The sequence below is a fragment of the Hyperolius riggenbachi genome, chromosome 10 (genome assembly GCF_040937935.1).
Source record: "Hyperolius riggenbachi isolate aHypRig1 chromosome 10, aHypRig1.pri, whole genome shotgun sequence".
In the NCBI taxonomy this organism is placed as follows: Eukaryota; Metazoa; Chordata; class Amphibia; order Anura; family Hyperoliidae; genus Hyperolius; species Hyperolius riggenbachi.
The window spans coordinates 285,845,348-285,858,633 of record NC_090655.1 but is presented as its reverse complement, the minus strand read 5'-3'; the positions used below and the strand labels follow the sequence as shown (position 1 = coordinate 285,858,633).

The 13,286-nt window shown below is 49.0% G+C and overlaps 1 protein-coding gene across 1 annotated transcript in view; it reads left to right on the top strand.

The window, feature by feature from the left end:
• LOC137535545 (uncharacterized) overlaps positions 1-13,286 on the top strand; it is a 55,999-nt gene that overhangs the window by 21,981 nt on the left and 20,732 nt on the right. Inside the window, exons 5-6 of the mRNA XM_068257378.1 lie at positions 12,820-12,939; positions 13,137-13,271. Of these exons, the coding sequence (XP_068113479.1) occupies positions 12,820-12,939; positions 13,137-13,271 (255 nt within the window). The remainder of the gene's footprint in view (positions 1-12,819; positions 12,940-13,136; positions 13,272-13,286) is intronic.

Below are 13,286 nucleotides of genomic sequence, written 5' to 3'. Positions count from 1 at the left end.
CTGCTAGCAGCGGCCTTAAAAATTCAGGAATCCACCTGGAGTCCTGGTGGACCCTGTTAGTGGTGGTGTAGAAGGCAGTCAAGCGGCCTGCAGGCAGAGATGTAGTGTGGGGACCAACTTAGTCTTGGGGCAGGCAGTAACACAGCGTGCAGACAGAGATGCTGTGTGTGGGGACTGACTTAGTCTTTGGGCGGGCAGTAGCTCTCCGGGATCCATGCCTCATTCATTTTGATAAAGGTGAGGTACTGAACACTTATGTGACTTAGGCGACTTCTCTTCTCAGTGACAATGCCTCCAGCTGAGCTGAAGGTCCCTTCTGACAGGACGCTTGAGACAGGGCAAGACAGAAGTTGGATGGCAAATTGTGACAGCTCTGGCCACAGGTCAAGCCTGTGCACCCAGTGGTCCAAGGGTTCATCGCTGCTCACACTGTCTACATCCACACTTAAGGCCAGGTAGTCGGCTACCTGACGGTCGAGGCGTTGGTAGAGGGTGGATCTGGAAGGGCTAAGGCGAGACATTGGACTAAAGAATGTCCACATGTCCGACATCATCATGAGATCGCTGGAGCATCCTGTCCTTGCCTGCATGGACATGGGAGGAGGAGGAAGATTACTGGCAGTGGAACCTTTATTGCGTTGTGCTATTACATCACCCTTAAACGCACTGTAAAGCATAGCTGCCAGCTTGTTCTGCAAGTGCTGCATCCTTTCTGCCTTCAGGTGAGTTGGTAACATGTCCGCCACTTTGTACCTATACCAAGGGTCTAGTAGAGTGGCCACCCAGTACAGCTCATTCCCCTTGAGTTTTTTTAAATGGGGGTCCCTCAACAGGCTGGACAACATGAAAGACGCCATCTGCACAAATTTGGATCCAGACGTACTATCCATCTCCTCTTGCTCTTCCTCAGTGATGTCAGGTATGTGCTCCTCCTCACCCCAGCTACGAACAATGCCACGGGAAAGTTGAGCAGCACAAGCCCCCTGTGACACCTGCTGCGTTTGTTCTTCTGCTGCCTCCTCCTCCTCCAAAAAAAAAACACCTTCCTCATCATCTGACTCCTCTTCCCCACACAACTCTTCCTTCTCCTCCTCCTCCCCCCTCTGTGCTGCCGGAGGTGTTGAGGAAATATCTGGTTCTGCTGAGAATTGATCCCACAACTCTTCCTCCTGCAACTGTTCCTGTTCATACTCCTCCACAGCTTGATCCACCACTCTACGCACAGCACGCCAGGAAGAAAGCATACGGGATCAAGTCACTGATGACGCCTTAACTGCAACTCACCATGTTTGTCACCTCCTCAAACAGCCACATGAGCCTGCAGGCATTTCGCATTAGCGTCCAATACTTCAGCCAGAACATCCCCATCTCCCCAGAGCATGTCCTTCTACTGTAGTTGTAGAGATACTGGGTGACGGCTTTCTCCTGTTGTAGCAGGCGGTTGAACATCAGGAGGGTCGAATTCCAGTGAGTCGGGCTATCGTAAATCAAGCGCCTCACCGGCAAGTTTTTTCTCCGCTGAATATCGGCCAAGCGTGCCATGGCCATGTAAGACCGCCTGAAATGCCACACAACTTCCTAGACTGCTTTAGGATGTCCTGTAAGCCCGGGTACTTAAACACAAATCTTTGGATTATGAGATTGAGCACATGTGCCCTGCAGGGTACATGTGTCAACTTCCCCAAATTCAAAGCCGAAATGAGATTGCTGCCGTTGTCACACACCACATTGCCAATCTCCAGTTGGTGTGGGGTCAGCCACTGATCCACCTGTTTGTTAAGAGCAGCCAGGAGAGCTGCTCCAGTGTGACTCTCCGCTTTTTGAGGCAAGACATGTCTAAGATGGCGTGACACCGTCGTACCTGGCATGCAGCATAGGCCCTGGGGAGCTGGGGCTTTGTAGCTGGAGAGGAGATTGCAGCTCCAGTAGAGTTGTGCTGCCACTCAGCCAAGGAGGAGGAGGAGGAGGAGGAGGATGACAGCATAGAGGATGTAGCAGGAGGAGTAGGAGGAGAAGGAGAGGAGGTGGCAGCAGGCCTGCCTGCAAGCCGTGGAGGTGTCACAACCAGGTCAGCTGCACAGCCACTTACTCCCTGCTTACCAGTGGTCACCAGGTTGACCCAAAGGGCCTGATTCACAAAGCGGTGATAACTCAGTTATCACGCCTAAAAGACTTTAGGCGTGATAAGCTGTACAACACTGAGTTATCGTCGATTTGTGCTATTTATCGCGCGCAAAGTCCCGTGCGTAAAGTTTTACGCGCGCAAACGCGTAATTCCGTGCGCAGCGCCCATAGGGTTTAATGGGCGCATCGCGTGGAATTACGCGTTTGCGCGCGGAAAACTTTACGCGCAGAAACTTCGCGCGAGTTTCATTTTATCATGCCTAAACTGAGTTTAGGCGTGATAAGGGGCTTTTCACAGGCGTGCAAACACTTTGCACCGCTTTGTGAATCAAGCCCAATGGCTGTGTAAGTAATGTACCTGCCCTGACCGTGCTTGGCAGACCAGGCATCCGTGGTCAGATGGCCCCTTGACCCAACGCTGTGTGCCAGAGATGACACCACTTGCCTTTCTACTTCACGGTACAGTTTGGGTATCGCCTTTTTGGAGAAATAATTGCGGCCTGGTTTCTTCCACTGCGGTGTCCCAATGGCCACAAATTTTCAGAAGGCCTCCGAGTCCACCAGCTGGTATGGAAACAGCTGGCGGGCTAACAGTTCCGCCAAGCCAGCTGTCAGATGCCGGGCAAGGGGGTGACTGGCAGACATTGGCTTCTTCTGCTCAAAGATTTCCCTCATGGACACCTGGTTGCTGCTGTGGGCAGAGGAGCAGGAACCACTCAAGGTCAGAGGCTGAGTGGAGGAGGGTGGCTGTGAAGGTGAAAGGCAGAAAGTGGCTGAAGATGATGCACCTGAAGGAGGAAGAGGAGAAGGAGGGTGGCTTTTCTTTTGTGTGCTGCTTTTCCTCAGGTCGTCTTCCCATTGCAGTTTGTGCCTTTTCTGCATGTGCCTTCGTAAGGCACTTGTCCCTACACGGGTCTTGGTCTTTCCACGGCTCAATTTTTGGTGGCAGAGAGAACAGATGGCATTGCTCTGATCTGAGGCAGACACACAAAAAAATTTCCAAACCGCTAAGCCCCCCTGGGGTATTGGCACTATGGTGGCGTCAGCAGCTGACTTTCAAGGGCATGTTGGCTGGCTGTCCATAGGTGGCGATACATGACGCCGGACGCTGCCACCAGCTGTTTCTGATGATGAGCTCCCCCTGCTTCTTTCAGCAACTCATCTCCTCCTACTCCTCTCTGACTCCCCCTCTGAACTGTCCCCCTGTTCATCTCCTCTATTGGGAACCCACGTGACATCCATGACAGTATCATCATAATCATCATCATAATCATCCTCCCCAGCTTCGCTTGCATCAGACACCTCCAAAACTGCACCAACAGCAGGTACTTCATCATCCTCCTCCTCACACCTTACGTCCATACTGACGCCTAACTCAGACATTTGAGGTGGTGTAACTTGCTTAGCGCCTTCATCTTGTAACAATAATGGCTGTGAATCAGTTAATTCCCCACCAAATAACTCCTGTGAAGTGTCAAATGCAGCGGATGTGATGCTTGTAGTAGTGCTGGTGGCTGTGGAAAATGAGGTGTTCTGTGTTAAATAGTCAACAACGTCCTGACAATCTTGGGAGTTGATGGGACGTGCCTTCTTCTGACCACTGTATTTTGGTCTAGGGCCGCACAAATTAACGTCAGCACGACCTCAAACAGACCTGCTGAATGGCCTGCCCCTGGGTCTGCCTCTGCCTCTGCTTGTGTTTTGTCCAAATCCGGGGGGGGGGGGGGGGCGGATAAAGTGAAAGGTATGCACTGACTTGACTAATACAATGTGCAGTCACACAGGTGCAGTGAAAGGTATGCAGTGACTGGTATTACAATACAATGTGCAGCTTTCACACAGGTGCAGTTAACAGGTATGCACGTACTGGTATATTAAACAGCGTGCGGTCACACAGGTGCAGTGATCAGGTATGCAGTCACTGGTATTACAAATGTGCAGCTGTCACACACACACAGGTACTGTGAATAGGTGCAGTGACTGGTACTATTAAACACTGCCTGTGGTCACGTAGGTAGCTGCACTGCACAGGTATGCAGTGATTGGTATTACAAATGTGCAGCTGTCACACACACAGGTACTGTGAACAAATGCAGTGATTGGTACTATAGAACACTGCTTGTCGTCACGTAAGTAGGTGCAGTGAATAGGTATGCAGTGTTTGGTATTACAAATGTGCAGTTGTCACACACACAGGTACCGTCAATAGGTGCAGTGACTGGTGGCATATAACAATGCCTGCCGTCACGTAGGTAGGTGCAGTGAAAAGGTATGCAGTGATTGGTATTACAAATGTGCAGCTGTCACACACACACAGGTACCGTAAATAGGTGCAGTGACTGGTACTATAGAACACTGCCTGCAGTCACGTAGGTAGCTGCACTGCACAGGTATGCAGTGATTGGTATTATAAATGTGTAGCTGTCACACACACACAGGTACCATGAACAGGTGCAGTGACTGGTACTATAGAACACTGTCTGCGGTCACGTAGGTAGCTGCACTGCACAGGTATGCAGTGATTGGTATTACAAATGTGCAGCTGTCACACACACACAGGTACCGTGAACAGGTGCAGTGACTGGTACTATAGCACACTGCCTGCGGTCACGTGACGTAGGTAGCTGCACTGCACAGGTATGCAGTGATTGGTATTACAAACGTGCAGCTGTCACACACACAGGTACCGTGAATAGGTGCAGTGACTGGTGGTATATAACACTGCCTGCGGTCACGTAGGTAGGTGCAGTGAACAGGTATGCAGTGATTGGTATTACAAATGTGCAGCTGTCCCACACACACAGGTAGCGGGAACAGGTGCAGTGACTGGTGGTGTATATAACACTGCCTGTGGTCACGTAGGTAGGTGCACTGAACACAGGTATGCGGTGATTGGTATTACAAATGTGCAGCTGTCACACACACAGGTACCGTGAGCAGGTGCAGTGACTGGTACTATAGAACACTGCCTGTGGTCACGTAGGTAGCTGCACTGCACAGGTATGCGGTGATTGGTATTACAAATGTGCAGCTGTCACACACACACAGGTACCGTGAACAGGTGCAGTGACTGGTGGTGTATATAACACTGCCTGCGGTCATGTAGGTAGGTGCACTGAACACAGGTATGCAGTGATTGGTATTACAAATGTGCAGCTGTCACACACACACAGGTACCGTGAACAGGAAGTCACTGAATGTGCTGGGTCTGGCAGTGGCACAGTAGGAATTAGAATGGGCCAGCTGCGAGTGACTGACAGGGCTGTATATGCAAGTATCAGTGTGGGCCACACAGAAAAAAAAAAAAGATCACAAGAACAACATTAGCTCTCAAAAGAGCTGTTGAGGGGTGCTTTTAGCAATATGAATCAGCAAGGAGCAAGCTAACAACCCTAACAAGAGCCTAACTAAGCTTTCCCTATGTCTCTGTAGCAAGCTCTCCCTTCTCTAATTACTGCAGGCACACGAGGGAGGAAAATGCCCGATGCTGCCTGCCTTTTATCAGTGCTGCTCAGATACCCCTTTTTAAAATCTGAATAGATTCGGATCCGGATCTCCAGATATCTGGATCCGGATCGGATATCCGGCTCCGAACTTTTTGGTGTCCGAATAGAATCGGCTATCCGACCTCAGTATCCGGGGTATCCGGGCGGATTCGGATACCCGAATAGAAAACCGGAAGTGGCCTTTAAATTGCTTCTAAAACGTTTTTTAGGGTAAATGAGGCATGTAGCATCATGTTTTTTTTAAGGGGAAACACTAATTGATGATGTGGGGACTTAAAATCCCCCCCCCCCAAAAAAAAATGGCTGTCAATTAACATCAGGATAGGTTCCAGACAGTGGTTGTGCAGCCCACATTGTGTCTAGAGTCCCAATGCACAACTGGGACATGACAGTTTTTAGGCCGGACACCTCCAAACAATTGTGTTTTGGGTTCACAGCAGCAGTGGCCTGTGGCACCCTGGCGGTGGGAGCAGCACAGGCAGCAGGAGCAGTGCAATGCAGAAGCAGTAGGTGTACCGCATGCCAGGACCATGCCGGCACGTGCCAAGTAGCATTGGTGGTACCACGGCTGTAAAAAAATGGTGAACCAGGCAGCTTAGTTAGTAATAGTTAATCAGGAGGAGCCAGGAGGTTGTGGTGGTAAAGGGTGGTAAGGCAGGCATAGTGATTCCCAGCCACTTCATGTCCCCCTCTTGCCAACAACAGGGAAAGACTCGCCCAACAGGGTCAGGCAGAGTTTATTCCTTGCACGGGAAGCGAAGGAGGGAGCAGAGGAGGCCACTGAGGAATGGCTGCCTGAACAGGCCTTAGTGTCGGCAGGAGTGGCAGAGGGGGTTCTGGTGCTCTGAGTCCGACCACTGCCAGTGCCAGCTTGCTTCAGCCAGATGATGTTGGGTACTTGTACTTTATTAAAATCGGGGTTGGAATTTAAAGGAAATCAGCACAGAGTGACAAACAGCAGAGTAGAAGACAGTGCACACTAACTGTCTAACTGTCACACTGACACTGCTCAGCACAGCAGTAACCTGTAGTAAGATAACACTAACTAGCACTGCAGTACTAACTACACAATAAAACAGTAATCCTATTCCCTAACCTATACTGTTGCTAAGGCTAATAGCAGGCAAGCTGCAGGCCTGGTCTCTGTGCACAGCACACACACAGACACAGGACAGGACCTATAGCAGCTGCTGCAGGCCTGCAGCACATAGTCTGACTGTCACTGAATGAAATCAAGCTAGCTACCTAATAAACAATAGAACACTAGTGTAGTGAAGGTGTTAATCACTGAAAAGCTTTAGGTTTATCACTGTATACAGCATTTGCTAGGCCAGTAGCAGCACTGGAGCATGTCTCTCAGTGAGCAGTCATACAAGCAAGGACGAGAATTTTCATCATGGGACCCCTCATTATACAGGGGGGCCTGGCCAGGGTTCCCTTCTGTGATTGGGTGCTAGGGCTTAGGCTGGGAGCCCTCTGATTGGCTCAATGAGGTCAGGAGGGGCTGGCCAGGGTTCCCCTCTGTGATTGGTTGCTAAGGCTTATGCTCGGAGCCCTCTGATTGGCTCAGTGACATCATGGACGTCATCTTTTTAGTTAAAGTATTTCAAGATTCGGATATCTGGATAGCTGATAACTATCCGCGGAGTGCTATCCGGATTTGAGCCCAGGTATCCGGAATCCGAATCCGGTCGGATAGCTGAAAAAGTTCGGATTATCTGGGTAATACAGATATCCGGAATCCGGATGAGCAGCACTGCCTTTTATGGGGGGGAAGGGGGGAGTGGCTCCAGGAGGGAGTGTAGCCTGATTGGCTACCCTGTGTCTGCTGACTGTGATGTAGAGGGTCAAAGTTGACCCTAATGATGTAGTATAGGAGGCAGGTCGAATTCCGAAAATTTTTGCCATTCTCCGCAACTGCAAACCACGGAAGTTCGCGTGAGAAGCATTTGGGCCATCTCTAGTGCCTGACAGAGTCTCAGCTGTGTGAGCATTTAGTAAACAAAGGGTGTTATCTGTTTGTAATATATCACCTGACAACCTCTGACCCTGGTTGGATGTTCTGTTTCAAATAAGGCATCATAATGACATGTTTTTATCTTTCCTAAAAATCCATGTATCCCCTTTGAAGCTGCATGTATACAGCTGTCATGTAAGCCTACAGTATTCAGTCTGATGAAGGCTCAAAAGCCGAAAGCTTCTCTTTTATATTTTTAACCACTTAAGGACCGAGGTGATAGAGATCTACGCCCTGTTTTGATGGGCTCCTGGCTGGCAGGGCGTAGATCTCTATCACCGGCGCCGCCGCTCCCCGCCGCGATCGTGCGCACCGAACCGGCTGCACTTAGCTGTCTTATGACAGCTAAGGCTTCCGGGTATCGGCAGGAGCCGTCACTGATTGGCTCCCTGCCGTGTGATCGCTGTGAGCCAATCACAGCGATCACCCTCCGAAAGGCAACATAGTTGCCGTTCCGCCTCCCTCTCCGCCTCCCTCTCCCTGTCACTGTGGATCTTGTGTGACAGGGAGAGACGCACAGCCTGCAGCCGTGACAGGCTGTGCGATTTTAGTGTAAAAAAAATCTTTTTTATATCCAGATCTCCCCCAACACCTATATATAGATATATATATATATAGATCCATATATATATAGATCTATATATATAGATAGATCTATATATATAGATAGATCTATATATATATATATATATAGATCTATATATATATAGATAGATCTATATATATAGATAGATCTATATATATAGATAGATCTATATATATATAGATCTATATATATATATATATATATATATATATAGATCTATATATATTTTACTGGATTGTGATTTTAACCACTTGCTCTCCGCCTCCCTCTCCCTGTCACTGTGGATCTTGTGTGACAGGGAGAGACGCACAGCCTGCAGCCGTGACAGGCTGTGCGATTTTAGTGTAAAAAAAATCTTTTTTATATCCAGATCTCCCCCAACCACCTATATATAGATATATATATATATATAGATCTATATATATATAGATCTATATATATAGATAGATCTATATATATAGATAGATCTATATATATATATATATAGATCTATATATATATAGATAGATCTATATATATAGATAGATCTTCAGTATAGGTAGCAGGGTATAGGGGCCTTCAGTATAGGTAGCAGGGTATATGGGCCTTCAGTATAGGTAGCAGGGTATATGGGCCTTCAGTATAGGTAGCAGGGTATATGGGCCTTCAGCATAGGTAGCAGGGTATATGGGCCTTCAGTATAGGTAGCAGGGTATATGGGCCTTCAGTATAGGTAGCAGGGTATAGGGGCCTTCAGTATAGGTAGCAAGGTATAGGGGCCTGCAGTATAGGTAGCAGGGTATATGTGCCTTCAGTATAGGTAGCAGGGTATATGTGCCTTCAGTATAGGTAGCAGGGTATATGGGCCTTCAGTATAGGTAGCAGGGTATATGGGCCTTCAGTATAGGTAGCAGGGTATATGGGCCTTCAGTATAGGTAGCAGGGTATATGGGCCTTCAGTATAGGTAGCAGGGTATATATGCCTTCAGTATAGGTAGCAGGGTATAGGAGCCTTCAGTATAGGTAGCAAGGTATAGGGGCCTGCAGTATAGGTAGCAGGGTATAGGGGCCTTCAGTATAGGTAGCAAGGTATAGGGGCCTGCAGTATAGGTAGCAAGGTATATGGGCCTTCAGTATAGGTAGCAGGGTATATTGGCCTTCAGTATAGGTAGCAGGGTATATGGGCCTTCAGTATAGGTAACAGGGTATATGGGCCTTCAGTATAGGTAGCAGGGTATATGGGCCTTCAGTATAGGTAGCAGGGTATATGGGCCTTCAGTATAGGTAGCAGGGTATATGGGCCTTCAGTATAGGTAGCAGGGTATATGGGCCTTCAGTATAGGTAGCAGGGTATATATGCCTTCAGTATAGGTAGCAGGGTATAGGAGCCTTCAGTATAGGTAGCAAGGTATAGGGGCCTGCAGTATAGGTAGCAGGGTATAGGGGCCTTCAGTATAGGTAGCAAGGTATAGGGGCCTGCAGTATAGGTAGCAAGGTATATGGGCCTTCAGTATAGGTAGCAGGGTATATGGGCCTTCAGTATAGGTAGCAGGGTATATGGGCCTTCAGTATAGGTAGCAGGGTATATGGGCCTTCAGTATAGGTAGCAGGGTATATATGCCTTCAGTATAGGTAGCAGGGTATAGGAGCCTTCAGTATAGGTAGCAGGGTATATGGGCCTTCAGTATAGGTAGCAGGGTATATGGGCCTTCAGTATAGGTAGGTAGCAGGGTATATGGGCCTTCAGTATAGGTAGCAGGGTATATGGGCCTTCAGTATAGGTAGCAGGGTATATGGGCCTTCATTATAGGTAGCAGGGTATATGGGCCTTCAGTATAGGTGTCAGGGAATATGGGCCTTCAGTATAGGTAGCAGGGTATATGGGCCTTCAGTATAGGTAGCAGGGTATATGGGCCTTCAGTATAGGTAGCAGGGTATATGGGCCTTCAGTATAGGTAGCAGGGTATATGGGCCTTCAGTATAGGTAGGTAGCAGGGTATATGGGCCTTCAGTATAGGTAGCAGGGTATATGGGCCTTCAGTATAGGTAGGTAGCAGGGTATAGAGGCCTTCAGTATCGGTAGCAAGGTACATGTGCCTTCGGTATCGGTAGCAAGGTATAGGGGCCTTCAGTATAGGTAGCACAGTACATGTGCTTTCAGTATTGGTAGGTAACTAGGTATAGGGGTCTTCAGTATAGGTAGCACAGTACATGTGCTTTCAGCATTGGTAGGTAACTAGGTATAGGGGTCTTCAGTATAGGTAGCAGGGTATATGTGCCTTCAGTATAGGTAGGTAGCTAGGTATAGGGGCCTTCAGTATAGGTAGTAAGGTACATGTGCCTTCAGTATAGGTAAGTAGGTAGGTAGGTAAAGGGACCTTCAGTATAGGTAGCAGGGTATAGGGCCTTAAGTATAGGTAGGTGGTAGGTAGGTAGGTATAAGGGCCTTTAGGTAGGTAGGTAGGTAGGTAAAGGGACCTTCAGTATAGGTAGTAGGGTATATGGGCCTTAATTATAGGTAGGTATGTAGGTAGGTAGCAAAACAGTTCACAGCAGCGCTTCTGGAGTTAATTGCTATGCAGTGTTATGAAGACCTGTATCGGGAAGAGGCAGGCACATAGCGGGTAAACCCAAAACACTTGTACACCCTGTGCATAATATCACACACACTGTGTTCAGGATAAAGACACCGCATGCAGGAACGGAGGTCACACTCCCCCCTTCAATCCCCTGCTCACCAAGCGTTTCACTCGCTTTTACCACTCTAACACGGAAGACGGACAATACCAGCGCTGAGACGGGGAAACCCGGAGGCCTTTAGGTAGGTAGGTACGTATAGGGGGTCTTTAGGTAGGTATAGGGGCCTTTAGGTAGGTATAGGGGCCTGTAGGTAGGTAGGTATAGCGGCCTGTAGGTAGGTAGGTAGGTATAGCGGCCTGTAGGTAGGTAAGGATAGTGGCCGGTAGGTAGGTAGGTATAGTGGCCTGTAGGTAGGTATAGTTGCCTGTAGGTAGGTAGGTAGGTAGGTAGAACCCCCCTGCCCCCCCCCACCCCGTGCCTCCTCCGCTCACCGCCAACCCCCCCATGGCCCCCTCCGTCCCCCGTGCCTCCTTCGCTCACCCCTGCATAAGAATCTACTCACCTTTCCCGTGGAGCGCAGAGCGGCAGACCTCTTCGTTACTTCCCTGTTCCCTCTAGTGGCCGGACCGGCTCTTACTGATGACGTCATTGTAAGAGCCGGTCACTAGGGGGAACCAGGAAGTCAGCGAGAGGTCTGCCGCTCTGCGCTCCACTATGGATAGGTGAGTTGATACAGTATGCGGGCGGGAGGAGAAGGCGCGGGGGGGGGGGGTGTCGGAGGAGGTCGGAGGAGGACGAGTGCGAGCGTCGGGATTCGGCGGATTCGTATAGTGGAAAATGCCATCGGGATTCGAATCCACGAATCTCGAATATTTCCTAATATTCGAGGGATTCGTGGATTCGCAGGATTCGTTGTCCCACCCCTAAATGGTATCATCCTGAATTAAAATGTATTACCTCTATGCTGATGACCCCCAAATGTATTTTTCTGCCCTCAACCTCTCTACGTTACTGTCAAATGTCCCCAATTGTCTATCTGCTGTATCTACATTCATGTCATCCCATTAACATGAAAAAGAAACAACAGAGATTGTGATATTTCCACTTTCGCTCTCTGTTCCACCTCCCATAGTCACCAGCAATGCAGAAAACACACAATAACCTCAAGTCCTGAAGCTCACTGTCCGGGGTAAATTCTGGACTCTGAGCTCTCCTTTACACCACATATCAACACATTAACTACCTCCTGCTACTTCCATCTCAAAACCATTCGCAGAATCCGTCCCTTCCTCTCACAAGAGGCAACCAAAATGCTTGTCCATGCTGTAATCCTGCCTAGATTAATGTAACGCCTTGTAAGAGGAAGGATTTACATTCATTTATAGCTAGCTGTCACTGTGTGCTCCAGTCCTCTGCTCCCATTAGTCTCTGCCTCTCCTCATATCCTCATCCATCTACCACTGCCGGCACTGCTGTAACATCACAGGAATGGTAACAGTGGGAGGGGATGCCTCAGTCTCCGCCTCTCCTCATATCCTCATCCATCTACCACTCCCAGCACTGCTGTAACATCACAGGAATGGTAACAGTGGGAGGGGTTGCCTCAGTCTCCGCCTCTCCTCATATCCTCATCCATCTACCACTCCCAGCACTGCTGTAACATCACAGGAATGGTAACAGTGGGAGGGGTTGCCTCAGTCTCCGCCTCTCCACATATCCTCATCCATCCACCACTACCAGCACTGCTGTAACATCACAGGAATGGTAACAGTGGGAGGGGGATGTGAGGAGAGAAGGCGAGCTGGAGAGGAGGCAGAGGGAGGACAGGACTGCAGCACGCTGTGAGTATAGTGCACAGGTAGCTATAAACCAGCTTATTATGCTTTCCTGCAATACTCTGCATGGCCCCACCACCCACAAGTGACAGCAGTGGGGAGTGCTGGGGGGAGGAGGGGGTCCTGTATCTGTAGTTTCACCACTGACAGCTGTATAACCTTGGTTATCCTCCCGTTATTATCTTTCCAAAGGCAGCAGCATCCTTAATGGATCACATGACCACATCACTGAGGATGGAGGAGGACCAGAGTCACATGACCGAGAGGATATTCAACCTCACCCGGGAGATCATCTGTCTGCTGACTGGAGAGGTGAGGGGGATTCTGGGAGGTCACATGACATCACTCTTATCTCTAGTAATATAATACACAGGTGACTGGAGAGGTGAGGGGGATTCTGGGAGGTCACATGACATCACTCTTATCTCTAGTAATATAACACACAGGTGAATGGACAAGTGAGGAGGAGTCTGGGAGGTGATGTGATATTATTGTTGATCTCTCTACAGAGATTTCCTCCAGTGAAGTCTGGTGATCATGTGACCATCGTGGTGTCCCCATCTCACTCCCTGATATTTGAGAAAGATAACAAGCAGAAAATTCTAGAAATCACCAGGAAGATGATTGAGCTGCTGACGGGAGAGGTGAGTGATGCTGGG